The 27,008-nt window shown below is 39.0% G+C and overlaps 1 protein-coding gene and 1 long non-coding RNA gene across 3 annotated transcripts in view; one reads left to right on the forward strand and one right to left on the reverse strand.

Annotated features, from left to right (window-relative positions):
- Positions 1 to 27,008, reverse strand: part of LOC113998436 — an 88,247-nt gene that overhangs the window by 58,521 nt on the left and 2,718 nt on the right. The window contains exons 2-6 of the long non-coding RNA XR_005564387.1: positions 26,278 to 26,475; positions 24,639 to 24,782; positions 16,964 to 17,123; positions 11,894 to 11,968; positions 7,916 to 8,022 (exon numbers count right to left, since the gene is read on the reverse strand). This is a non-coding gene — a long non-coding RNA (uncharacterized LOC113998436). The remainder of the gene's footprint in view (positions 1 to 7,915; positions 8,023 to 11,893; positions 11,969 to 16,963; positions 17,124 to 24,638; positions 24,783 to 26,277; positions 26,476 to 27,008) is intronic.
- On the forward strand, positions 1,823 to 17,673 carry MYOZ2 (myozenin 2). Of its 2 annotated transcripts, none has more exons than XM_027741157.2 (6): positions 1,823 to 1,973; positions 2,529 to 2,632; positions 7,906 to 8,075; positions 9,644 to 9,773; positions 11,435 to 11,618; positions 17,249 to 17,673. In XM_027741157.2, exons 2-6 carry the CDS (start codon positions 2,557 to 2,559, stop codon positions 17,478 to 17,480), a joined length of 792 nt encoding a protein of 263 aa, XP_027596958.1. In that variant the 5' UTR covers positions 1,823 to 1,973; positions 2,529 to 2,556; the 3' UTR covers positions 17,481 to 17,673. The 2 variants fall into 2 exon arrangements, with proteins under 2 accessions (XP_027596958.1, XP_039239438.1); XM_039383504.1 differs by lacking the exon at positions 1,823 to 1,973 and adding an exon at positions 8,525 to 8,543 and having other exon boundaries at positions 2,557 to 2,632; positions 7,906 to 8,079; positions 9,664 to 9,773; positions 17,249 to 17,545.

Consider the following 27,008-nt stretch of genomic DNA (forward strand, 5'->3'; position numbering starts at 1 on the left):
GTAAATAATTATCTGAAGCTAAGATGGACACAGAATACAGGAACATCAGTTACATCATTCACTGAACAGTGACTTTGCTGTCGTGTAGTAACCACAACCCCCTTTTTTACAAACAGATGTATATAATCCCTGTGAACCTCTAGATTTCACTCATATTGTGACTGAAATCCAAGGCATAAAATTAAGCATATATGGCAGTCACAGTCTCAGGATGAACTTAAGCACCTGCTTAAATTAAAGAGAGGAGAGGAGAGGGGAGGGGAGGGGAGGAGAGGAGAGGCAAAGGACATAAAAAGGAAGAAAATGAGGGATAAATAGTTCAGTCTTTTTCCACTTGCCAGCCTGGGCATCCTTTCTGGTCAGTTATGCAATTCAGAGGAAGCAGTGTGGTGGGAAAGATCCCACAACGTGCTGGAAAAGGCCAGACCAAAAGGAAAAGTCTTGGTTAAACAAAAATGACCTAAAGGAAGGAGACAGGTCAATGTTATCCTTGTTCAAAGCCTGACTTACTCATCCTAGTTTGCCACTAGTTAAATAATTATTCTCATTGAAATGCAAGGTTTGATTTTGTGATGATTCAACCAAGAGGGTGACCATGATTTTTGGTACTGTTGAAAGTGTCTGATCCAAGCACAAAAACTAGAAAAGAATTACCAACGAGTCACAGCAGCAGGTAAATTCTGATGGTGAGGATTAAAATGACCGTTACTTTGGGGCGGAGATGGCCAAGGATCTCAGAAGTATATTTAGCAAAGCTAAATCTGAGAATAGAAAGCTTGAGGGGAAAATAATGCAATTTGTTGGTTGGACAGACACACTTTCAGGACATTGCATCAGGCACACACATTTTATTTGTCTCGGAGAGCTTCTTGCTTGAAAAGTTATGCCCACTGTGTTGGTGTATTTTATTACTCTCCAGATGCCATTTGCAGTCAGAATTCCTTACTCCTGTCATATCAGGGTAGAAGCAATTTTCTGATCAATCCTCCAAGCCAAATAAGACCATCATTTTCCACAAGAAAAAGGAACTTTCTAGAACAAACTCAAATCCAAATTGGAAATACAAAAACTTCACCTGGCTTTTACAGCCTATAATTCATCTTGCTGCATTCACACAGGAAGGTAAGGGGGGGGAATGTTTCCTTCTGCTACTGTTTTATTCTGTCCAAAACTGGTCACTGTCATGAAATATCTGTGCTCTACATATCACACATTTCCTTGATAAACTGATACAACACTATCCTGGAATGCTGAATATTAGTAAGCTTCAAATTACTGCAGGTTTCTGTCCCCATTTTACAAAGAAAATGAAGGGATTTTGGGTAACAGTTTGCAAGGCCTGCGCTTGTTGAGCAATTACTCCCTAGCACATATAACACTGAAAAAAATCTCATTTCTTTTCCAGAACAGACTCTGTAGATCAGCCATCTGCCACTGACTTTAGCCATCAGCTCCTACTGAAGCAGGGTTTCATCTTTCACTAAAGGATTAGCCCATGCCATTCTCATCTGATATAGTCTTGTCCATCCATATATTTAAAGCCTTACTTTTAAATGTCTCTTTCCTGCTTGTAACACAGAGGTTTTTATTCTCAGAGGTGCTGAGGAGATGAGGAGAATGATCTGTACAAGTACGAGGGGAGCATTCCACCAAATCTCCCAATAAGCTCTCAAAGGGATATAAACTCTCTTTGTTGTGGGTGCAGTTGAATCTTTTCTGTTCTCTTCTTTTGCCAGGAAGATATGAGTGGCTGGAGTGTTTGATTCTAAATATAACTAGTTGATGTCAGCTGGATGCCAACCCCTTTGAAGAGGATCAGCCCCCAGTTTGTCTCAGTACTAGGTACCATGCAGATCCAAGCACAAGGGTACAAACCACCCAGGACCAGGCAGGTCATCCCCATGCATAACTAACTCCTGAAGCTTCAGCTAAAGCCTTGAGGCCGCTTTTTATCTGCACAACCAAACAGTAGGGTAAGTGTATTGTTTCCTGAAATATTTTGACATTGTCTGTCCTGCAAGCTGTCATATAAAAGACATTTATGTAACCTCTAGACTCTGCGATTTAAAAGGTGTTTGGGGTTTTTTTTTTAATTTAGTCAGAAATGCACCTTTTTTAAAGATGCCAGAGTAACTTCTTTAGTTCCTCAAATTCTTATCAGATTAAGAAATCTCAAAATGTAGCATTTCTAAAATAATAAACCTAGATGTAAATTAAAACCAGTTATGAGCTTACATCTTTTAGAATAATATGTAGATGCGAGAAGGCCTAGACCACTGACACTGATTTTTGCTGGAGAATTTACGCCGCCAACTCCAAGTCCATTCCTCTGAACCTTCTGTCCATCAAAACATGTCCTAGCATCTGTCTGCAAGCAAGAGCTGCCAGTGCATTTTGCAGGGCAGTATTTGTCAGTCAGAAATACCCGACTTCCCCGCTCAGCCATTCTAGACAGGCTGTTGGAAATGAAACGGGCCCGACGGTGCGCGCTGGCTCCACAATGTAAAAATGTGTTGTTTTTTTTCCAGCAAGGAAAAATCGTATCAGCAAATCACAATGTTATCAGATTCTGCCCTGATCAAAGAGAGGAAAGAACAAGCATCAGCCATTATGGATGAAATACACAGCAATGGTATAGCACTGACCCCAGCTTCCTGCATATGCAATGTCCTCTAGCCCTCCCTAATACAGTTTTTTAATCATAGAGTTTAACTCTCTTACAGCTTTGTCTCTGGGTGTTTTGCCATAAATAATCTTGTGGGAGTATCATGCTGCCTATGGTAACTAATCCTTTTGTAGTTGCCTCTTTTCATTTGAAAGCTATTTTCAGATGAACAACTGCTGTGGAGGAATGAAGTAATCTAACAGCTGATGTACATTCTGCTAGGATACCCTTTCAGAACATTATTTGGGGTTAATAACATGACTTCATTCCATTTTAAAAGGCTATCATCTAAGAAACATACTGATCTGTACACTCTTTTTTTTTTGCTCTGTTTCATTCCGCTTTTTTTTATATGACTGATAAAAAAAATTTGAAACAACTGTTTACATCTCTGTTCCTTCCTCTCAAACTTTGTCTCTGTAACTAACACGTTTTACTAGCACTTGGCAAGTCTCTCTAATGCGCTGCCACCAATTAATCTTATAGGAAAGAAATTTTATTTCTCTGTTGTTTCACTGAGGAAAATGCAGACACTTTTATGAAAAGGTTGCTTGATTTTCTAAAAGAGGTTCTTAAAGTTCTGCTTCTAGTGTGACGCCTTAAGAAGCAATTAACTGCGTTGGGAATACAGATCTGCTTGGCTTTCATTAGGTATGTGCTGGATGCTTCTGGAGATCCTTCCAAGTCTCCTTGTGAAGCCTTTTTTACCATCTACATAGAAGATCAATTTTCTAAAAGTGATAAGCACCCCACAAGACTCACTGGAAAAACAGGAAGCTCCACTAATATTAAGAATTTATGAAAGTTATACCACTTGCATAGGATGAAACATCGAACATTAGTTTCAAAAATCTTTCTGGTGGGCTTTTGCTCCAAAGGATTTGTGGATGGTTTCTGCACTCACTCAGTGACCATTGTAATTTCAGGAAAAGTAGGATAAGAGGCATAAGGATTTTAGAAAAACAAGCTACAAGTTTCAGTGCCTGGTCCTACTCCTTCTGATATTTGCAGAGGGTTTTTTTCTGCAGTTTCTTAAGCAAATACCTCTTTCCTATTTCCATTCTCCACTGAACACGCACTCAAGTCTGAAAGCCAGTCTGCCCTTCCAGATTTCATTACAACTCCATTTTTGTTGGAATTGTAAACCCAAGCACTATATGTGCCTGAAATAGCCTGTAAGCTCTTCAGGGCAAAAGGAAAAAAAAAAGTCTTTCATATGTTTGTTTGGAACCAGGCATTTCACATGGTAAATGTTGCTACTATTCATAGCAATACTAATAAATGCACCATACCGCCCTTGACATCATTGGTGTTATTGGATAATCTGTGCTGATGCTTAGCATTTGCCTCACATAATCTTCCCTTTTATTATTTATGTATTATCAGATTTGCTGTCAAGATTCATACACATAGTTACGACAGCTTATCCTGCAAGATATGCTGTGATACGTGGCCACTGAAGGCAATACTAACCCTTTTAGTGTACATTCTATTTCTTTGGATGCCTGGGATATTTAAATTAAAAAAAAAAAAAAAAGTAAAATGCCATTAAATGGGTGCAATAGGAGTCTGAAATTTATAACTGTACAGGCTCAGTGAAGCCAGTTAGGAAACAGAAGAATAACCAAAGCTGTGGTCACACAAAGTATAAGCTAGGTCTTCGGGAGCAAATCTGAACAAGTCTTGGAAAAATCAAGGAGATATCTGGCTTTTAAGTGGCTAAATTCAGCTCTGCTAATTTTTGACATTTTCTTTTGACCTGAATTGTTAATTCAACAGGCTTAACCTGAGACCTGGAAGGTGAACTGCTGTCTTTCTGGGCTTTGCCTCGTTATTCTTAATGACAGTCCTGCACCTGGGAACTGTGTAAAAACCAAATGTACAGTTTCAGCCAGGCTCACAGCCCCGTGAAACTCTTCACTGTTAACACAGGTAAACACCAACAGAAGATTCTGTAATGCAAGCCTTGGAATGACACATAGTAAACTTACTTACTGCATTTGTATTTCAGCCCCTTTTTAATACAATGCTTCGAGGTAAACAGTGAATTTCCACTTCCTTGTTAAAAGATATTCGTAGCAGAAACAGCTGTTGATAAACTGCAAAATCAGCCAAGTTTTTACCAGTGTTGAGATGGGAAAGACTGGTGATGACTGGAAGTGCACTTCTGCTGGACTGTGGGACATGACTTTATGTTTTAGAGAAGTTTGGCAAGTCACAGAATAGGAATAGGCACCAACTGTAAACCTTCTTATGGTCTCAAAGAGAGACTGCAGCACTAACTCAGTGTATGGATACAGCCACCTGCCCAAACCCTTGGTTTTTCATTGGCAGACTTGGACTAATCATAACATTTCCAAGGCTACTTGGTAGAGGTAAACATGCATGTAAATCCATATGTTTAAGGAAGCCCTTGGAGTTCATCCCTTGAACTTCATGTCCAGTTCTAGGCTACTGCTTCAATGCATTCTTCAGTAGCTACATGAATCTTTCCTGATACAGTTAAAAAGTCTTATTCTGACACTATGACAAACACACTAATATTCATTATTAAAATTTATGGTCAAGATTAAAGTATTTAGAAGACTGTAAACAAAAGGATTAAAGGAGTATTAGGTAGTGAATACAGGAGGAACTACACAAATAATATTTAAATATAGTCTGCTATGATTTTAAGCACAGCACAGGATGGACTAGACAGGAACAAATTAAAGAAATGAAGCTAAAGGTTAAGATTTGGATTAAGCTATTAACTAAGCTGTTAATATTATTTTACAACATCCATTTATGACGTACTCTTTCTATCATCCTCTAAATGTCCTCCTTTTCTCATTCTTCATCACCCTTCCTGCACTGACACTGAAACAATCCCTAGACACATCATAAAAGTAGACAGATGATTAGATTTTAGTTGGCAAGGAATTCAAATGAACTTCACACTTATAATTTTGGGATGCTGCCTGGATACACAATGGTACACAACTGTGGCTTACAAAGTAGCTTGGAGCCCTCAGTTAACATTAACAAGAACAGCATGTATGTAAGGGAACAGCAAGGACCAGAATAGATAACGCCCAGCGTGTCCCAGCAGAATCCTGAGTGGCTGGGACAGAGACCTGCAATCACCTTGGCACCCCAGGCTCTGGGGGTGTACATACCACCCATTCTGTGCACAAACGAGGAATGGTGCTGAGCTGGGGGGCAAAGTTCTCACTCCTTACTCATATAAAACCATCCAACAGTCCATCTTGAGAAATGCTAAAATCAAAATATGACTTGAGGTCTAAATTGCAGGCCACGAGCCAGTAACCAATGTGGTTATCTCCCCCTCAGAGCCAAACCCCACCACTATCTGTCCCTGATAGGGCTGCACTGGGCAAGCTGAGTCATTTTCTTCCATGTTAAGAACTCTCTGCTTTGTAGCTGCCCCTTAAACAACAGGAGGTTGTCAGGATTCTTTGCACACACTATTTTTAAAGCAGAAGTGCAGGATCCAGCTCCCAATCCAGTTAACTTGCTCTTGTTCCAGTTAAATCCATTGCAAACATTCAGCTGAAACCGGTATGAACAGAAGTGGATCCACAGTGATGCACTGCAGGGCCCACTAGCTTGTTTGATTTACTCCATGGAAAACTCCTGTCTGTACAGCTTTGGCTAAATATTTAGTATACCTGTCTCAAGTGAATCTCCCTAAATGTCAGCACATCCCATTGTTTTTCCAATATAAAGTCACTAGGAGACACATGCCAGGTTGAGCATGCCATTTACTCAAAATGAAACCCTTCATTATGCAAGATTAACTTTGGCATTAGGTACCTTTTGCAGCTAATTATTTTGTAATTTTAATTTTAAACCGGGCTTCCTGTGTGTTTACTCTGAAAGCAAGATATAGTACCTTACATATAATTTGTTTTCATTTCATTTTAATGCATTAAAATACATGTCAAATTTCAGAATTTTAAACCCTATAGACCAAAAGAATGTGAGAAGGACAGAATGTCTTATTATTAAAGAAATAACAGAATGTGACTTTGAATAAGTGGATCAAAGAAACATATTAGACCACTGATATAATCCTCAAAGCACACTGCATCTTTCCTACTTTTCTTCCTGAAGGTAATGAACTGAGAACAATTTCAACTAATAAAATTATAAGTATTAAAATAAGAGGCAATGGGAATTATTTTCTTAGAAATTCTGTTTTTACTATGTGAGCCAATTATTGTTCTATTTGTTAAATTCTACAACATTCTGAGCAGAAATAAATACGCAGAAAATACTTCCGTCAGTGTTTAAGTTACTGTATTTTAAGGTTTAAGTTTTATCTATAGGCTGAGGACACTCAGTGAGAGTTCAGTCACTAAGCAATAACTTTGCTCAGTGCCACCACCATCCCAGTTTCCAGAATGCTACCAGGACGATGACTAGGAGGAATTCTGACATTCAGCATTCTCTGTTTACAGTCCCAGCTCATCAGCCCTTCCCCTGCTTAAGCATTTTCATTTTCAAATTCCCCAGCATGTAACTAAAGACAAAGAAGGAATTTTTTCCCAAGTAGTGAATCAAGTAATATTGTCCAGCAATTCAGTTTCCTCTTAGAGAGAATTAAAATATTTTAAATTAATTAATTGCTAGAAGCATATTGTGATTCTTTGTTAGGGCTCTCATTTTACACACCTTGAGCTTTATTTTGAAAGTTAGTTTAAAAACAATTTAAAAGTGCTCTTTAATAGAGACTTTCTAATGCAAACTTTTCTTAAAAGGACAAAACATGCCCTGGACTACAAGAGCGAGCAGAATATAAAAGAATAATTGAAAATACAATGTTTATAAGCAATAAGAAACTGGTAGGTATGTTTAAAAGGGGTTCTCTCTCATCTATCCAATGCAGGACACAGAAAGTTTAACTGCAGGTTTGATATGGGAACCCTGGGGTCAGATGGGACTTTGCTCCCAGTTTTTACCAGTCTGCTGTTAATGTGGTGTGTGGGACACTACAGATCTGACCTTGGGAACAGCTGAATGCCATTCAACTGAAGGAAATTTGGAACCTGAGGTTTGTGATGTTCCATACTCTCCCCCACAATTCTGGAAGAAGGATTGTCGTCACTAACTCCCTATGAAGCTGTGCTATGTGTTAGCTAAGTATGCACTAACATGTTGCTGGATTTCAGGTGCAAGGGGTGGAATAGCAGGAATTTAAGGCAAACAGAGGTTTGTATTCACCCATTCTGTTGCAGCCTCACCCACCTTAAACCTTGGGAAAAAGGTCAGCACGCCCAGAGATATCATGGTAGAGGAACTCTCAACACTCAGCAACAGAGGGGCCAGACTCTTCAAGAGACGCCAGCGGAGATCTGATAAATACACATATGAAAATTATCATTACGTAGCAAACAAGCCAAGAAATGTGAGTATTTTGTACTGACTTATTAATGAGACAACAGCCAGGCTAGCCTGGGTTCCCTTGGTGTCCGTGATACAAACATTGTGCATGATCTATTTGTAGTTTCAGGAATAGAAGCAAACCCCTGTACTAGAATAAGGTTATTTGTATTTTATTGAGATCTTACAGATTACTAAAAAAAAATAAATTTACATTTCTTTTTATATGGTACAGATATTTCAAGATATTTCTCTGATCACTCAACAGAAGTTAAATTACACGAGGATAAAGTGGGATGAAGTTTGAGCTTTGATAAATCTGCCTTTTTAAAATAAATCTGCACAAGACAAATCCCGTATAAAAAAAAATCTGAATAACTCAATTAAACACCCAAGGTTATTCTTAAACACTGTTATTTAGAAGCCCATCTGAATACTGTCCCCCCAATTTCTGCCTCTATTGAGTATTAGAAGCTACACAGATAAATTCTGAGCACATCACCAATCTTGTCAGAATTCTCTGTGCTCTTCCATGATTTTGCTGCAGTCTGACAGATTCGTTTCCCTCTAGTCCCACAAAAACACAGAGTACACGTGGTGTACACTGAGTATGACATTCCAGTACATGAAAAAATGATGCCTCTGGCTCCTATTCCCTTCCCCTAAGTGTCTATTTAGCCACCACTGGTGGTGTCTTCACCATCGTTACGATTCTGCCTGCCAAAGTTAATCTTTCTAACGTCCTTCAGGATGACTGGAAAACATTCTGCCTTGATCTTTTTTTTGTTGTTGTTTCAAGTTTAAACACGTATTATTTGTTTGCTTTCCTACTTCAAGAAACTCTTACTCCAAACCAGCCTATATTTAAATTGCTTTTAGCCTATGTGTCATAGCTAAAATAAGATACTGACTTCTTAAGAGACTCTAATTCTATATTTAAGCAACAATGATTAAGCTTTCGGATGTTTCCTTAGAACCGATAACCCGATAGGAGGGTGGAAAATAACAGCATATCATGAGCCTCCAGAAAGTGACCTGCACTGAAATTGTTATTCCTATTACAAATAAAGGAAAAGACAATCCCAAACAAAAGCAGTTCAACAAATGCAGTGAGTTTTCAACTGATACGGGAAGAGACGCTTTGAAGAATCGGTGCTTTGAAACCCAAAGGGCTCAAACTTGCCAGATTTCTGGAACCTTTAGGGTAGAAAGAGTGGCACAGAACATTTTAATGTCAAATTAAAAGCCACAGGGGACACATTTTATGGGCCTCCCTGTCAAAGTGACCGGAGCTGTGAATCACCCAGCCCATATGCACGGGAGATTCTGTGGTGACTGGTGTAAGCATCACATGGGATGAACACTCTTCACAGACTGCTTATCAATATTTAAATATCCCAAATATAGGAAAATGCTGGACAGCTCGGCTGGACGGTTGTAATTTAGGAATCCTGTTGACTTAGCTCAGTTTGCCTTAGGACAGTACACCCTGGGAATCAGATCTGGGCTGTGCACTGGAGTATCATTCCAACCTCACCAGGGAATCCCGGTTTGCTCTGCCTGTAAGTGATATTTCTTTCCCTCTGAGTGCAGCGTGGGGAGCCCATCCCGAGCGTGAGAATGGACGGCCTCAGCGTGGAAGGAATTCCCCAGCACGCCCCAACGACACCTCCCAACACCCCCGACCCCCGGAGCCCACCACACCCTGACAACATTGCCCCAGGTAACGTGGCAGTTTACAGACCTCGCACAGGTTTAGTTCCCATTTCATAGCAGAGAAAGGACCTTTTGATAAAGCAGAATTTGTTCATAGAAGGGGATAACTTTGAGTTATAACTATAACTTAACAGAATCTCTCACAGAAAGCTAAAGTGGTGGTCTTAGTTGCTTCTGCTCATTTGTCAAAGATCTGACATATCCTCTGTACTACTTCTCCCTAAACTGAAAACATACCTTAATATCAAGAGAGACTGCTCCTGTATTTATTGGTCCTATAAACATTGAGAAAGAGATCCTCAGATTTAAAACCACATTAATATACTGAGTTTTCTTTGCCAAACCTTGGTTTCTAATACACGACACACTGCTCAACAGTCTGAAAGTTAGTCATTGTAGTTTAATTACCCATCAACGTAAATCTGAAGTCACTAAGTTTTGCTAGAACCCTTTGGAGAGAAGTAACTTTAAAAGGGATTTGCCTCTGGCTGCATAAACTGTTCTTTTTTAAATCCTTAACTGTGGGGGTACTGTTGGCTTTATTTAAAGCAGTGAGCTACAAGAAGGCCTTATTTTGTATTCTTTAAAGAGTAGAGAAGGCTAATTTGTTTTAATTAATTTATTCAGTGATATAGCCCTTCTTCCTGTTTATGAATTATCCATGAGCAGCTCGTGGCTTTTACAAATTCATTCTTTGTTCAGAATTACTCAATGCATGTTTTGTGCAGACCTTTTCCAGTCCATGCAAACTGGGTCAGTGCTGCTCTGTCAGTGACTGCTGAGGCTCTGTGCATCCACTGGGCAAATACAATGCAAACAGAGACCATTTCCATTGCTTAGACATGATACAAATCTTCAGGCCTTTCTTTAGGCAAAAAAAGTCTGGCAAAAGGAGAAGTTATTAAACCACAAGGGGTTTTTAAGTTTATAGAAGGAAATAAAGGTACTTTAAAGACTTAGATGTAGTGGGAGGGTAAAAGGGTAGAATAGATCTCCCTTGTATTTCAAATAAATATTGTACCTCACATAATTGGTCAGTCACTTGCTGGTTTTAATTCTTCAAACTGTACATTAAGGTTTGTCTTCCCCCACAACTTGTTCCTGCCCTATTGTACTTGGCTTTAGAAGAAATCACACTGAATATGGAATTTTTTTATTTAGTAAAATTCTGGTCCAAGCCTGATCCTCAGATGATTATGCAGAGGGAACGACTGATTGTTCACTGTTTCAGATGATGAAAAGGACCAGAGAACCAAGTAGGCAGGACATTTTAAATCAAAGGGGAAAACTCCACTAATAATGACTGTCACCCAAAGACTGCAGAATTATCTTAGTTTTAATGAAAAGGCTGGTTTTAAAATCTTTTTGTTAATTCAGCTCGAAGACTGCAGCTACAATCTGCTTTCAAACAAATGCTTACAATAGAAACAAATTTATATAAAACTCAAATAAAATTAGCCTCATATTTTGGAGCACTTATCTAAAAGGCTACAAATTTCCCCTGCCATCTTCCTGTTTCTGTGTAGCTTCAGCCAAGTGACTTGACCCTTGACTCTCATTTTTACCTGAGAAATGATGGCGTGTTAGTTCCTGGTTACACAGGATGGTGGTAAGGAAGCAGAAAACACCAAGTATCATTATAATGGTTTTGCCTTGATCCCACTGCAGGATATTCTGGACCACTGAAAGAAATTCCTCCTGAAAAGTTCAACACTACTGCTGTGCCCAAGTATTATCAGTCTCCCTGGATAGAAGCCATTAGAGATGATCCAGAGCTGCTGGAAGCTTTATATCCTAAACTTTTTACACCGGAAGCAAAGCCAGAACTGCCTGACTACAGGAGCTTTAACAGGTAATTCTGAATGCACATTGAATTTTACAGAGCAGAGAAAAATCACTATGAAATAAAATGTTTCCACCAGCTGTAAAAAAACACCTCCCACCTGTGTTGGCAAGTGTATGCTCGTGAACATGAACACACACAGAGATTACAAGTGGCAAACAAGACCATCAAGGAGGAAACTAGTCTATCTCTAAGGTGTGGGCCCAAAATCAGGTAGTAGAACTAGGAATATATGATAAATTGCTAAAAATACTGAAAGAAAGTATCAGAATCAGTGTACTTACCAGGTGGAAAATATGGGCTTCAAACTCCTTTCAATATTTCTGTTGTTGAGTTCAGTAGGTACAGGACCATAAGCACTATCAGAGAAACAAACTCTCAGTCAAAACTTTGTTTCTAAGCTGTATAATGTAAACCACTCTTTTTTTATTATTCTTTTATAATACAACTCATGTAGCTTTTTTAAGGCAATGATAGTACAATGAACTTTAACCTGCAACCAATCCCTCACACCAAATAGTTTGCAGATTACACATTTTATTGCATTGAATACTTCTTGTGTCTTTGATAACCTCCAGTGACAAATTACCAGATAAAACACTGCTTTACTTACTAGCAACTAGTATATTAAGGCTTTCAGTAGGACTCCTAGATATATGGACAACACTGGGATTTTAAAGTTTTAAAACAAAATCTTATTTATGTAGTTTAGTTTCTTTCATTCCGTTGACACTATTTGTATTTATTGAGGTTATGGACAAATTTTCTCTAAACGACCCCTGCTGAGTCCCAGACAGCTGAGCCAAACCAAAACCCTTCCTCCAAACTCCAGACAGCAATCTATTGAAAAGGAAAATGGCTCATGGCAATACAAACTCAGAGAAAAACCCCACAAACATCACTTGTGTTCCTGATGTTGATGTGAGTCTCAACCACGAGTGCAAGGACTAAAACATTACACAATTCACCATCAAAACTGGCACTGCAGACACTGCACTAATTGTGGTTTCCTAACAGCACCATACATTGCCATGTTAATAATTAAGTCTGTGTGGCACACTCTTCTCAGCACACAAAGCAGCAAACACAAGTCACTGAGCTGTGCCCCAGCTGCTCACGCTGGAACAGTAACAGCACAGTTTATGGACTAGAGTTATTGTAATTGAAACAAAATTGAAACGGAACAACAAACAGCCCGTGACAAAACGCCAAAGACACATATACACGGAGACAGAGTCAATTCTCCCTCTCACAAGAGAGATGCTAGTCATTACTGGGAAGGACAGGGTCAGACAGGGCACAGAGACTCCATTAACAGGGATATGTGTCTTGAGGTGGTGTCTGATGGCTTCTTTGTGGATTTTTAGCTGTCTCTGTGGTCCCATGTTCTGCTAGTTGTCCTCTTTACAACACTAACTGTTTGGATTTCTTTCTGTGGGGATTTTCTCTATGTACGACATGGCAGAACTGTGGCTCACCACAGTCTGAATTTCTTGAACATATGTGCAATCCTATAAGGGAAAGGTCAATATTATCCCTTGTAACTGCCATAAAAACCTGGCACATAAATCCAAATTCAAACTGTGAAATCGGTAAATACAGAACACAAACATATAAACGTAATCCACCACAACTCTCCTTCTCCTGGAAAAAAAATTGACATCCAGAAGAAAATAAAAGGATGCCTGGTGGACCTAAAAAGCTGTTACATAGAATATGTTCAGATTTATGTTGTCCACCAAGAAGGAGTAGATCCAAAAAGAAACTGAGAATTTGCAAAATTGAAATTCAAGATAATTGCCTCTTGGAGAGGATTTTACAGCCATGATTCAGGGTCTACATTCCCAAAAATGCACAGGAGAGTGTCTGGTTATGGGATTCAAAACAGAGCACACTGGATGCCCAGCAAACCAAGAGAAATGGACTTCTCTGTCCAGATCCTCAGACATCCTGGGCATCTAGGTCACAGCATCCTTGACTTCTTTAATTGCAGTCTTGGAGAGAAAGCCAATGATAGTGTATTAAGCAATTACAGTGTGATATAATAGCACCACTGTGTTATCAGTGAGGGGATCTCTCAAGGCTTTCTGTCCTGCCTCATCCCTCAGTGCAGTGCCATTATGTTTGTGGTGCAAAGCGCTGGCACAGCCATTGTTAGTCAGGAGGGGTGTGGTTAACAGTAAGGGTGATGCACAGGATTCCCAAGGGAAACGGGGCTCAGATCCCTCCAGGATCATTCAGTGGTGCCTGTTAAAGTGGCACTGGGACTTTACAGGCCAGTTCAGGTTCCTTTCAGCTTTCCTTGTTACACAACAAACTGTAAAAGCAACGCAACTTTGGCAGCGAGGGAGGTCTGATGTGTTGGAACAGATGCACACATGCATGGATTAAAAGAACAGAGATTAATTCCTATTAGGATTGAAGAAGTATTTACTAGTGAAAAGATTTCTTGTCTCTTCCCAGTGTGGAAGCACCTAGTAAACATCTTTGGGAAAGCAGCATGAATCTACATTTGTTGAGGAGTTTATAAAATTAGTTAAATTAGTACCTTTATTCCATCTGCTTTCTTGGAGCTGGATAAAATGTCAGAGGTAGGATCATGAGTAACATACAGAGCACTACATCTTACTCACATAGGACAAGCAAGTCTGACTAGTTCTGCCTCTCCTACCAGATAAATTCTCACTCAGCTTTCTCAATTCCCAAAGACAACTCCTTCAAAAACACTACAGGAATCCAGTCCATCTGGACTGGGCTCTGTTTTTCTTGATTCACCGATTCTGAACTCCATTATAAAAATGCTGGGATGAGAGTCTCACAGGAATTTTGGGTGCTAACTTGAAGTGGTGTGAGATTAGTGGAAGCTGGGTGCTTAGCCAGTTCCTTAGCACCTACAAACCTCTGTGAAATCAGCATTAGCTCTTGCACTAAGCTCCCAGGAGGCCCTGAGCATTTTGCAGGGTCAGGTTCTTTGCTCCCACGTCTCCTTCTTGCACAGAATTAACAATAAACAGAATGTTCTATGTTCCCATTTTAAAACCTGAAACTCACCTTTTTTGTAATTTTGTAATTGGAGACACCAATCTAATACAGTAAAGCATTTCATCAAGCTTTCCCAAATAATCAACTACAAGTAGGTTCTTTTGTTGAGAAAATAAAATGTTCAGTAAGAAAGACCAAAGAAGAAAAAAAAGCAGTCCTGCTAAAACAACAGCTAAAAATAAACATGATTGTGCCTGCTATTGTTAAATCCTGCACCTACTTTTTAGGAATATGCAAAGTGAATATTAAACAATCTGGTACACTTCCTGGTGCCATTTCCTATGGCTCTGAACCAGAATTTCCACCCTTATTATGAGCAATGACTCCTGGAATTTTTTAGCCATGAGATCTAGGCTTCTGTAAGATGAATCAGAGCTCAAGTGGTACAGCTGATGAGCACACAACAGAGGTCATTGCAACACCATGTTGTCAGACAAGTTATTGCTCACAGAAATATACCTAGTGCTGCTGTAAAGGAAAATTAACATCTATTAGCCAATTACTGTACTCTCCTTTCTGTCAGTCATATGTGTCTCTGCCTACAATGCAGGAATGCACAGTTCTCTGAGGCCAGACCTTGGACAGGAACTACATGCAGGTGTTTTGCCACAGAAGATATCTGAATTTCCATAAAACACCCTCCTGTTTCTGTTGCTTACAGAAACATGCCGTATTTCAAACCCAAAAGTACTACAGGGAGGATGTTTCCAACTACAGAATTGTTTTGCATTTTAAACAGCTATTATTATTTTGTTTATTTTGATTATCCCTCTAATACGCCTATCAGTGAGAATTAAATATCACACAACAATGAGAATGTGTATGGTAATTAGGGCAGCAATTAAAACAATCTTTATTATCCAGTTAGATGCATATCACTACATTCACTCTGTGCCAATTACCAAGCAATTATTTTAATCAGTATCATACGGTATCCATTTGACATTGTGACCTAGAAGACAGTTTCACAGGAAAAGCTTGATACCACAGGCCCTTTGTACAAACCATTTCCTTTGACCTCAAGAGAATTTAATGTCTGGACTGGCTGCCTCTGATGCAACATCTTGTCTTACCCTGACTTGAGAAACATTTTTAGAGCTTACTCCAAAGCCGAGTTCTCTCAGTGAGGGTGCATGCCCAGAACTTTCATGATTTTTTATATCTCACAGGATTGATGCTTTGGAGTTAACACCAGCCCCTTCAACAAATGCTGCTCATACCAAAATTCAGTGAATTATCCATGTAATGACAGAGCAGTGCCATTTCCTTTGTGTCACAGATTCATTTTTATGAACTAATCTCTTATTTTTGTGGGTGTCCTAGTCAGATCTTCAAATGATTCTCTTGGTATTAATTTCTCTGGAATTCTGCTATAACACCTGGAGCCACTGGAAATATATTCCAGCAGATCTCTTGTTTTGTACCACACACAAAATCCACTAAGGCTGGTGAAGATCCATTTCAACAAAAATTCACTTTCCCATGCCACTGCATGTTTGGCCTTGCAGAAATCAGGTGCAGCTTAAAAATCTGACACTCTTAACTGGCCAGAATATATCCCAGCAAAGTCATGCAGCTGATCAAAATGCAGAGCACATATGTTTGCTTATACAAAAGAGGCTGGAAAAAGTGACAGAAAAACTCAAGTTGTTTTTTTTTTTCAGCCTGAAACCTGCATATATAGAATAATCATAGGAGGGTTTTGGAAATACTGTTTTAAAAGATTTGCAAATGCACATAACAGTCAGCTCCAGTTTAGTATTCCTTATCTTTCAGTTTTTCAGGCTTATTGCCTGAGGGAACATTCACATTTAAATAACATGAAAAATGCTGGCCAAACAGTGTTTTAGGGCTTAGTTACATAAACATTCCCTTCAGAAACAAAGCTGGTGTATCAAGTCCTCACCCATTCCCCTCCTTTCCAGAGCCTGTTGTCTTTGGCTGTCCCTTTCTGCTTCCCATTACACTCCACTGCCTCCTCACTTATATTGCTACAATTGTTTCAGCATCATGAGACGAACCAGATTGCTGAAATAATTTGGATTTTGAAGCGCTCCTTTGTACTGAAGTGTCTTTGTTTAACCCAGATCCCATAAGTGACCTGAGTTTATAGCACAGCCCACATACATTCTAACTGGTACAACAATATGGTGCTGAAATACAGTGCAGTGGGAAGAACAAGCAACTGGGGAGAGAAGAAAATGGGGTGAGAACTTCCTGAACTAATTACTTGCCAGAGAGAATGTGTCGAGCTACGTTTTCAGACTTATCAACTTATCACCAGCAAAATAAGTTTAGTAACTGTGACTCACCAATGACAAGGTTTTCTTGCCACATCTTTTTTCTCTCGGCTCTTCCACACATTTGAATTTTAAAGAAGGCTGAAGGCTTTATCTAAGGGAAAATAAATCAGATCTTAAAGAGAATCTCCCAGAAAAACAATCAGAATGCGTCTCCCAAAAGCTTGAAAATCTAAACAAGAAATTGGACCAAATCTGTATCATTAAAATAGCTTCTGTTCTTTTCAGCTCCTGGGAGGAAAACAAAACAGGTCTTTTTAAAATCACATTTTACTTTTATTTCTCTAAAATCTACAGAGTTGCCACTCCCTTTGGTGGTTTTGAGAGAGCATCAAAGCTGGTTAAATTCAAGGTACCAGATTATAACCTACTGATGCTAAACGACCCCAGATTCATGATCCTTGCAAACCCCCTCGCTGCCAGAAGGTCCTTCAACAGGACTCCCAAAGGATGGACGTCCGAGAACATCCCTGTCGTGTTCATCCAGCCCGCAGAGTCCAACCCCGTTCCAGAAACAGAGGACCTGTGAGAGAGCCTGCATTCTACATCCTACAAAATGCTGGAAGCTGCACATCCGTGTATTTTTGGTCCAAATATTACTGAAGGCTACTGACAAATTTTTTCCCTGGCAGCTGGAGTATAAGCAATAATGTCTGATGCAGCGTCTCTTTTCTGGCACCAAGTTTCAGCTGTAAACATGATATATAAATAAAGTCATTTGGAAAATATGACAGCCATGTTTTCTATTTGTGTTTACATGTTCTTCTTTTACTTCCTAAAATCTTTGCTTGTAACTTAAGAACAAGTGCACCAAGAAAAAAAAAAGTGGCAGGGCACTACTCTCAAGGGACTTGATAGGTCTGGTGATTTTGGTAAAATGACCAAGCAATGCCACAGCTCTGCACTCAATGCACCCCAAGTCCCACCTGCTCAAGATAAGCTCTGACAAATCAGCCTTATTTCCCACCCCTGCTTTTGGCCAAAGTTAAGAATTGTGTCATTAGTTCAGTGACAGCAAATTGTGGCCATTTTCCTCCTTTGTGATCTCACTCAGCTTTTATGACGGCCATCGATACCCGTGTCACCTGGATTTGTTTACCGAAAATGCAGTAAATGTGGCAGTGACAAGGATCATGTAGTGCTATGAAAAAGCACAGAGGTATTTCCTGGATGTCTTCAACGTTTGTGTTAATCAGAACTGAAAAGCCCAGCGATGACTGGTTCTGTCAAACATCTCAAAATAGTATCACCACAAATGCTTTTATTACTAGAAAGAAATTTCATTTTCCCCTGCCGCCACAGTGTATACTGGGACTTAAGAGCATGAGGGATTTCTTGCTCCTGATACAATGGCAAGTTGTGATGTTTTATAAATAAAAGTATATATGTTTTTCAAATGCGATTTTGAGGGAGGTAGTTGGCAAAGGAAATTCTGCCGTCTATTTTCTTTAATTTACTTTGTCACACAAGGTGCACAAACAAATGTACAGGTCCTGAACAAATTTGTGAAACTAAAGGAAAAAAAATCAGTCTCATTGACTGAGAATGCTTTCCTAGCAAGGGATTAGTTTGGGGACCTTAACTGTGCTTGGTGTACAGTTATATGGGCAATGACAAAAATATGAATTCTTCAGGGATAAAAAACAAAACTAGTGAGGAGCAATGCAAACTTTAGTTTCCTATTTGTCCATGGATCCAGTGGCTAAACTCCTGACCCGTGCCTAGGAAGCATTTGGGAGAGCACAATTGGCAGAAGGAGGGCTGGGCAATGTGCTAAGCATTCAGCAGCAGGGATCCAAGTGCCAGTGTCCAGGAATGTTCCCTGGCTGTATCAGCCTCCAGGTTCCCTCATTGTGAAAGTCCCACTGCAAGAAACAAATCTCTGTGCCAAAACCCAACTCCTTTTTCACCAAGGAAGGGCTGTTGGTAAGGCTGGAAATTTTCAGAGATTCTCTATTCACTTCAGTGGGGTTTAGCACCTGCAATTCTTTTGTCAGATAATTTCATATAGCACTTGAAATGTATCCTATAGCTAAAGGAAAGCCTAGTTTTGGGTAACCGGTGACAACTTCAGAGATCAATATTTGTGCTAATTTTTGTAGACACAGAGATGGCTCTGAAGTGAGAGGATAAAGGTTTCTTTAGTTACAGGTCTGGAAAGATCAACAAATACATATTTCTAAATTTTCAGTGGTGCTTCTAAAGGCTTCTTTTAGGTATAACAAATACAGCTGCAAGGATAGATGGAATGGAAAAACACACAGGCAACAGCTTTACACAAACACAATCACAAGTAGATAAGTAGTTCAGAAAATGTGCTTATAACTTCACGCACATTTTATCACAAGACACTCATATTTGCTTCCAAAAGAGAAAGACACTGAAGACTATGATGAAAAGGCAGAAATATGGTGAGAATAAGTATACAGTTAAAAATATCTAGAAGTCTTTGTTCCCAAAGGGTTTTTTGCCCCATTTTTATTTACATTAAGGTAATTGCAGCAGTATAAGGGGAACTCAAAAATTCTTTAAGTGTTTTCACTAAAAATGTGGTGACTTGAGGAAATAGATCTGCTGTTTCCCAGTCCATATAAAATACCCCCTGATCACAGTATGTCAAAAAGAAATAAGAGATGTACAATTCTAAAAAGTTCCATGAACATAAGGGTTTTTAAACAGATGCACCTTAAACCTCTTCTGACGTGAAAAGTCAGGGTTCATGGCCTGGACTGTCTGGACTGGAGATTAAATTTTTTTAACTGCGTGCTCCCTTCTTAGAAATCTTAAATATGTCAGCGTGTCTTGGCTGCTTTCCCTCCTGCATAATCCATACAACTGGCAGTTGTGGAAATAAACCACGATTCTATTGTCTCGAAGTATCCCTGTGTTTAAATTAATGCAAGGCACATTGTCTCTATCAGAAGCAGGAAAAACACGTTGGAGACGGGATTCTGATCCCAGTGGAATCAAACAGAGGTTTCAGCACTGACCTCTGTGCAGACAGAGGTCGTGTTATTTCATCTCCAATGTGTATTTGTAATCAAAGTTAGGCCATTGCCAAAGCTGCTATGTGTTCAGCATCAGAATGGATATGTTGGATTATAGAGCTGGGCCTAACTACATATATAGTTCATTTTGCACTATATAAAGGGTGAAGTGCAAACAACCCTAATAATGCCTTAGAGCATAAACCCCCATATATGTTAGATTAGAATTTCCCACTGTGGGGTCCACAAACTATAAGCAGTCTAGACAGAAACACCAGAAGATCCCCACAGGGCTGACAAGTCACGTAGTGCTGGCTCCTTCATTATTCCCAGAGGCTACATACTGTTCAGAAACAAATAAAAAGTGATCTAAATGATTTATAAATAGGATGTTTGCCACAGAGCTGTTATGTAACTGGGTGTTAGGATATAGATGATCAAAAATAGTTACAAAATGCAGTCAGCATACTGATACAGTTTAAAAACCAAAAATTGCACATGAAATACTCTTATTAAAAGGAAATTAAAAAGCAACTGAAAGGGTAAAATCCTTTCAAGGAATTAATATATTATTTTAAACAGCCTGCAGGTGAAGTGTTCAGAGTAAGTAAAAACTAGTACAGAGCTTTAACCTTTCTCTCCAAAAAAAAAAGAGTTACCAGGGTTTAAGAGTAGAATAGGGGTGACTCAGAAAACAAAAAGAAAAATAAAACATCACTGCAAGGACACAGTAATTAAACTATCCCAACACAAATAAAGGAAGTTATGACAGAGGTCTCCACAAATGGTATGGAAAAGATGAGGAGGGAACAATAACACAGGAACAAGCTGACTCTTAATAAAATGGTAAGGAACCGATTGTAAAATTAACGGAATAAATATTTTTCAAGGAAGGCCTAGTTGTGGGACCTGGTCCTATAGGATGCTGTGGGTCAAAAACCATGAATAACTTCAAAACAGGAATAAACAAATTTATAGTGGTAACTATGCCCAGTATGGATAATGGTCACTGTGTGATCTGGAAAACAGGAAGTTGCTTGAGGAAGATCACCATTTCTTTCTATAAATACCTTCTACTGGGCACTGTCAAAGATCGATGAAAGAAGGATTTGGCAGCCCTATGAAATCTGTTCTGTCTGTCTTCCAAAAACCATGAGTCAATTCTAGCATGTGCTGCTAGTACCGATGTTTACTGATTTACACCAAAATACCCATTGTGGGAGCAGTCAGAGGAAAACCGGTTTCCACACGGGAATGGGAACACTTCAAGGTAAGCTGGAGCCAGAGAGAGCCAGGGTTAACAAGTCCTCCCACACAGCGTGTGGGCGCTGCAGGGAACACAAACCCCCAGCTCAGCTCCGCCTTTGGCAGCACTCCTGATCCTATGCAGGGACCTCACCCTCCTGCAGCCACACTCACCACGTTCCATGTTACTGCAATGCACCAGCTCCCAGTATCCCAAAGGGATTTTTCAGTAAGCTATGGTTTTTCATACAGAGTTTAATACAAAGCAATAAAAGAGAAAGTTTCACTTTACTGATTAGAAAACAAGAAGAACCTTGGCAGAAAAGAGTCTGAAAGACACAAGCTCGGTACCAGGCTCCATCACAGACTGGTTTAGGACACAACATATAAAAGTTGATCCTCAGTTTTCCCACTAATAAAATAGAAATACTAAAGCAGGTTGCAGAAAGGGTTTTTTTATTGTTTGTGTTGGATTTTGTTGTTGTTGTTTTGTTTTGTTTTTTTCTTTTTTAATTTTAAAGAAGAAATCTCATGGTAAAAATAAAGAAAGTTAAAAAATAGGTTTACACGAGTACATACATAATATTCTAGGCTATGATTTATAATGAATGAAAGAAGCATTACTAGTAGAATAACATTCTACTTTCATTTTGGTTGAAATAGTGGATTTCATTCTACAGCAGGAAGATTCTATCTGATAAAGGTATCAACAAATTAGTATTTGACTTTTTAAAATAAAGATATAACTTTAGCTATTAAAAAGTCCAAGTAACTTCTTTTTTACCATTATTTTTGGCCAAAACTAGAAACTAAATCCAAGAATAATTTACAAACCTTTTGTTTTCAGATGGAAATTGGATTTCCTGAGAACAGACTATTCATCCAAAATACCTGGCCCAGAATTTGCAATACTTCCCTACTTCACAAAGACACTGTGAGACAAAATTAAATAACACTTGCAAGAGGGGGAGGATTTATAAATCACCGCAAGAGTGAAAATAAGCCTCGGTATTGTGAGCCAACTATTCTTTCAAAAGCAAATGGAGATTAAAATATTCGAGGGTGTTTGTACAAAGAACAGCTTGAACTTTGCCAGTTCAGAGCTGGCTGTACTCATTAACACAGGAATGCCCTCAGGCTGCTTTGTGTGGAAGGTGTAACTCGGCACTGGATTGCTCTGGAGTTCTGAAGGACATCTGGACAGTCATCATCCGAAAAAAAAAAATAAATAAAAGCTTCAAATCTTGAGGAGATCTTGGGTGACAGGAGGCCAGCAATCCCCCCCGGTGGGAAGGCTGGCAGTCAGGCAGCAGTCTAGAGCATATCATTCTACTTCCTTTTCCTTCGGAAAATTTCTCTGCACAGCCAAGTTACTCAGTGTAGGCAAACACTGCCTTGAAACAGCAGTTACTGTAGTCATTACGCTCAAGATTACTGAAAGATGACTATGCAAGATAACTACAAATGATTATAAACAAACATTTGAGGCACGACAGGCCCTTCCTAGGCTGGCCTACTGTACGTCAAGAAGCCAAGTAAGGCTCGATTCTGGCAGCGAATTCCAGCATTATGTCATTCCTCAAGTTCTTAATGAGAACATTTTGACTATTTGCTGGCAAGGACAAAAATAAGAACACGCTGTTCAAATTGGAAGGAAAAGAGCAAGCTGAGCAGTTACAGAAAGCACTACAGAACTAAAAGGCAAGTGCTTATTTTCTAGCTGGGTTGTGCAGTGATACAAATACATTTCATTAATGTATCAGTGCTGAAAAGAAACTGATCCTACACACAGTTCAAAGTGAAGAGTCTCCATATATTTAACAACGTTACTTTATCATTCTTTCAGATATGGCTTATAAAATAGGCAGAGAGTAGGGAAAGTGTGGAAATGGGAAGCATTGCTGGGAAAGAAGTTGTAAAGCAGATCTGCAACTCTAGGGGTCCATGAGATAAAGACAGTGCCATTCTATAATGTTTGCCTTGCACATGACACTTTCTCTTAGCAATGTTTAGAGGCTTCGACAGTTAAAAAACTTACTCTAATTTTCACTCTAAATTTTTTCATACCCAGCTTAGAAACATTTCTTCATAACTTTTTTTTTTTTAATAAAAACAAGCTTCCTTTCCTGTCACATTTGCTTCAACTAGCATATTCAAGGACTGTAAGGTCTTTTATGCTTCAGTTGTCTAAACTAAGCAAGTCAAGTTCTTTTAGTCTCTTGTCCTCTCTTTTAGCAAGGATTTAAGATTTTTTGGTTTTACAACTCTCCTAAGTTCAATTTCCTGCACGTGGATTTCCAGATCTGTTCTCAGTTTTTAAAGTCTCACCAGCCACAGGCACCATTAGTACATGTGCCATTAGTACTGCTTCATCTGTACAAGAAATGCAAGGCCGAATTTACATGGGACTGAATTCACATTTTCCACAGCAGCATCGAATCAGTGACTCACAGACACACTGTGCTTGGCTTATACACCCAGTTCTTTGAAATTCTCTCATCTTTCATCTGACAAGCTCTGAGCTTGGCTAAGCCTTTCCTATTAGGCCCTAACACATGACTTTGTACTTGGTGTTACTCTAACATATCCCATTTTACTTCTCCATTCCTCAAGGTCATCCAATTATTCCGGTCCGACGTCACCCTACAGGGAGTGTTTCCCAACTTTGTGATGTCAACAAAGTTCACGGCCAAGTTCTAATTTTTGTGCCAAGATCACTAATGAAGACATCAACAATACCAGTTTCAGTATCAATTACTGGACAGAGCTCCAGCAACATCCCCCTGCCATTCAGCAGAACACGTTGCCACCTTTTCCTCTGGGCTGTTTCTTCACCTATCTGACACTTACCTTAAACATTCCCCTTTTCTCCAGGTTAACAAATTTGTTTGTCTAGAAAAGCAGTTACGGTATCACAGAAAGAAAACAGGCAAGTCTGGCATGATCTGTCTGTGACAAAAAAATGTTTTATCCTATTTACTTCCACATTCTGGTTTTTTTCTAAGAAGCCATCACGTTTTTTGATTACTTTTGTACCGACTACAGTCATACATACCAGATTTACACCTGTAAAGTAACTTATTCCTTTGCAAATGAAAACAGCTTCTGTGAACAGAAGTGGGGTTAAACATTTTGATATTACACCATAGACTATGAGCAGTGAGAACACCAAAACACTTAACAAAGCAATTGCCTGTTTTTTGGTCAGCCTATTCTATACCACAATCCCGTTAAATTTTATTTAGTTATAGACTGAGGAGCATGAGGTGTGGACTGAACTCATGTATTTTAAAACAAACAATGTTCAGTTTCTCACATGGGACAAAATAAGTTTTTTAAATTCCTGCTATTTTTTTCTGCATTCTATTATCTGAAGTATTTATTTTTGACTTCTGTGAGACAGAGTATATATTATGTACTGCTACCCACTGTATTACTTCTAATTTTATACTCACTAAATATTGCTCTTTTGTCTTCATTTTACTTCAGGTTGGATTTCACCTGGAAATCTCAATTTAGCCACAGAAGTTGTCTGTGTGAATTCAAACCTCTCTGTCTTCCTTTTCTTCTTCTGTTGCAGACATCCACTGGCTTACATCCTAAGAAGAAGCAATAAATGAGACCTGGAAACTTGAAAGGATTGTCCAAGACTGATGCAACACAAAGATCAACATAAAAACTTTATTTATTCAAGAGTACCCAGAGGAGGACACAATTTCAAACAAGTGTCTCATATATACACAGCATGCATAGAATTTCCTTATACTTCTACTATTCCAGAAACTAACTTTAAAAACAGGACAGCCTAAAATAGGAAAGGATTTCAGTTGCATTGTTGTTCCACAGAAGTAGATTATTGGACTGGAAATTGGATTATCCAAGAGGAAAAATATTCATTTGCGAGACTTACGCAACCCCCACCCTTTTCCTTGTTCCTAAAGAATGAACATAGTCAGGCACACAGAGACCTTGTTCCAGGCCCATTATCATCAAAAAGTCTGCAGAAGAATGCAAACCAATGTTTCTTTTTCTCAGGGTGAAATTCTAGATGATCTCAATGAGATTGCTTTTGCCACCCCATTGAACATTTTAGCACTTGAAAACTACCGTGAAAAAATGTATAGTCAGGCTAATGTAGAATAAGAGCAAGATATATTGTGTTTATTCCTGCACCTGCTGGAAGAAAACTTTTTAAATGGTGGTTTTGCTCTATGAAAGTGTGTCTACAGCTAACTGAGAGGAGAAGGAGGGAGAAGAAACTTGAACAGAAATGATGGGAAGTTTTTTTTATAACCTAGCTAAAATAAACCAACACTTCACACTCTCATTGCTTCTAAAACTTCACTTGGAGCTCTTGAGATGAAAAAAACCCAGTGATTCTTTTTTCAGACAGGATCAATCTTCTCCTTCTTTCATTCATGCCTCCTTATGTCCCCAATTTACATGTACAAATTTTAGACTCTATACAGGATGTGGGAATGAGATCAATCAGATGACTAAGCTTCATGTGACTGCTTGCTACAGTCGACATGAGGAAAACACTGCTAGAGTTTGTTCAAAAGGAAAAGTTGTGGGTATAGGTCCTCATGGAAGGGGAGGCTTGAGCACTGGAATATAGTTAGGTAAAGTTACCCATGAAATAATGTGTCCTCACTTAGCTTACTGAAAGCTGAATGCATATTTTTCACTTCTGCTCTTGTTTTGGATCTTTTCGTGGCAATACAGCTGAGCATACGACCCAGAGAACTTGGACTAAAATGTTGTTAGGGCTTCCCTACAGCCTCCCTAGCAAATGCACATGATTATTTTATGCCACAAACAATAAATACTATTTACTTTTTCTCTGGTTCTTTTACTCCTTTATGACTCTCCTTCCCACCAATGTGTTTTCCTCATTATGGGTAACTCTAGCAGCATGATGCAGAGCACTGTGTCCTTTTCACTCAAGGAAAAAGACAAGTAACTACGAGAACATCTTGGAATTTGAGGGATTTTTTTTCTCCTCTCAGGGCAGAAAAGTTTAAACATATGATCTGACAATACCCCAAAGGCTCAGAGAACATGGAAAATCACGTACTCTTAAGTAACCCTTACCTTACTTAATGGAACTTTATCCTGCTACAGCCTATGCACAACAGGCCCAGTTTCCCTGCTATCTTTCAAATCACATTTTCTTCTAGAAGAATGATTTTCTTTATCCTCTTTTCTTCTGAGAAGAGTAGCACAGCCTCAAACACTTTCTTCAGAGCTCAGTAATTACTTCACAAAAACCACGACGGCAGATCCCAGCCACTGGAATTAAACATGCATTTCAATTTCAATGGCAGTGTCTCCCAAGTATCTTAAAGTCAATGTTAAACGGTACTTGATCACAGAACATTGTTTGTGATAGGCCAATAAAACAGACTGAACCATAACAGGCAGTATAATGTGTAGTGCTGAATTAAATGCAGTGAAAAGACTTTACAAAAAGAGATGTAACTAATAAACCACACCTTAAATTCTGCAATAGCTTGTGGAATTTTCTGCCTCAGACCCTACATGTAATTTGTTAATTTACTTTTTGCAAAATCCCTCAGTAAGTACAGACACAGTTTCTGCTAAGAATACCAATTTGATTTCATAAGACCAACAGCTCATAAGGAGAAAGAAAGATCCATGCAGAAGAATAAGAGTAACAATGACAAAATCAACTACTCAGTACATTACTTATTTAAAAAAAAGAAATCCTCAAAATTTAACCTTTTATCCCTTCGATCTGAGAAGATTTGAAGAAGACATAATTCTTGTATTAAACATTTGAACATGAAGAGGATAGCAGCTGG

The sequence above is a fragment of the Pipra filicauda genome, unplaced genomic scaffold (genome assembly GCF_003945595.2).
Source record: "Pipra filicauda isolate LSUMZ 115617 unplaced genomic scaffold, ASM394559v2 scaffold312_size1046226_pilon, whole genome shotgun sequence".
In the NCBI taxonomy this organism is placed as follows: domain Eukaryota; kingdom Metazoa; phylum Chordata; class Aves; order Passeriformes; family Pipridae; genus Pipra; species Pipra filicauda.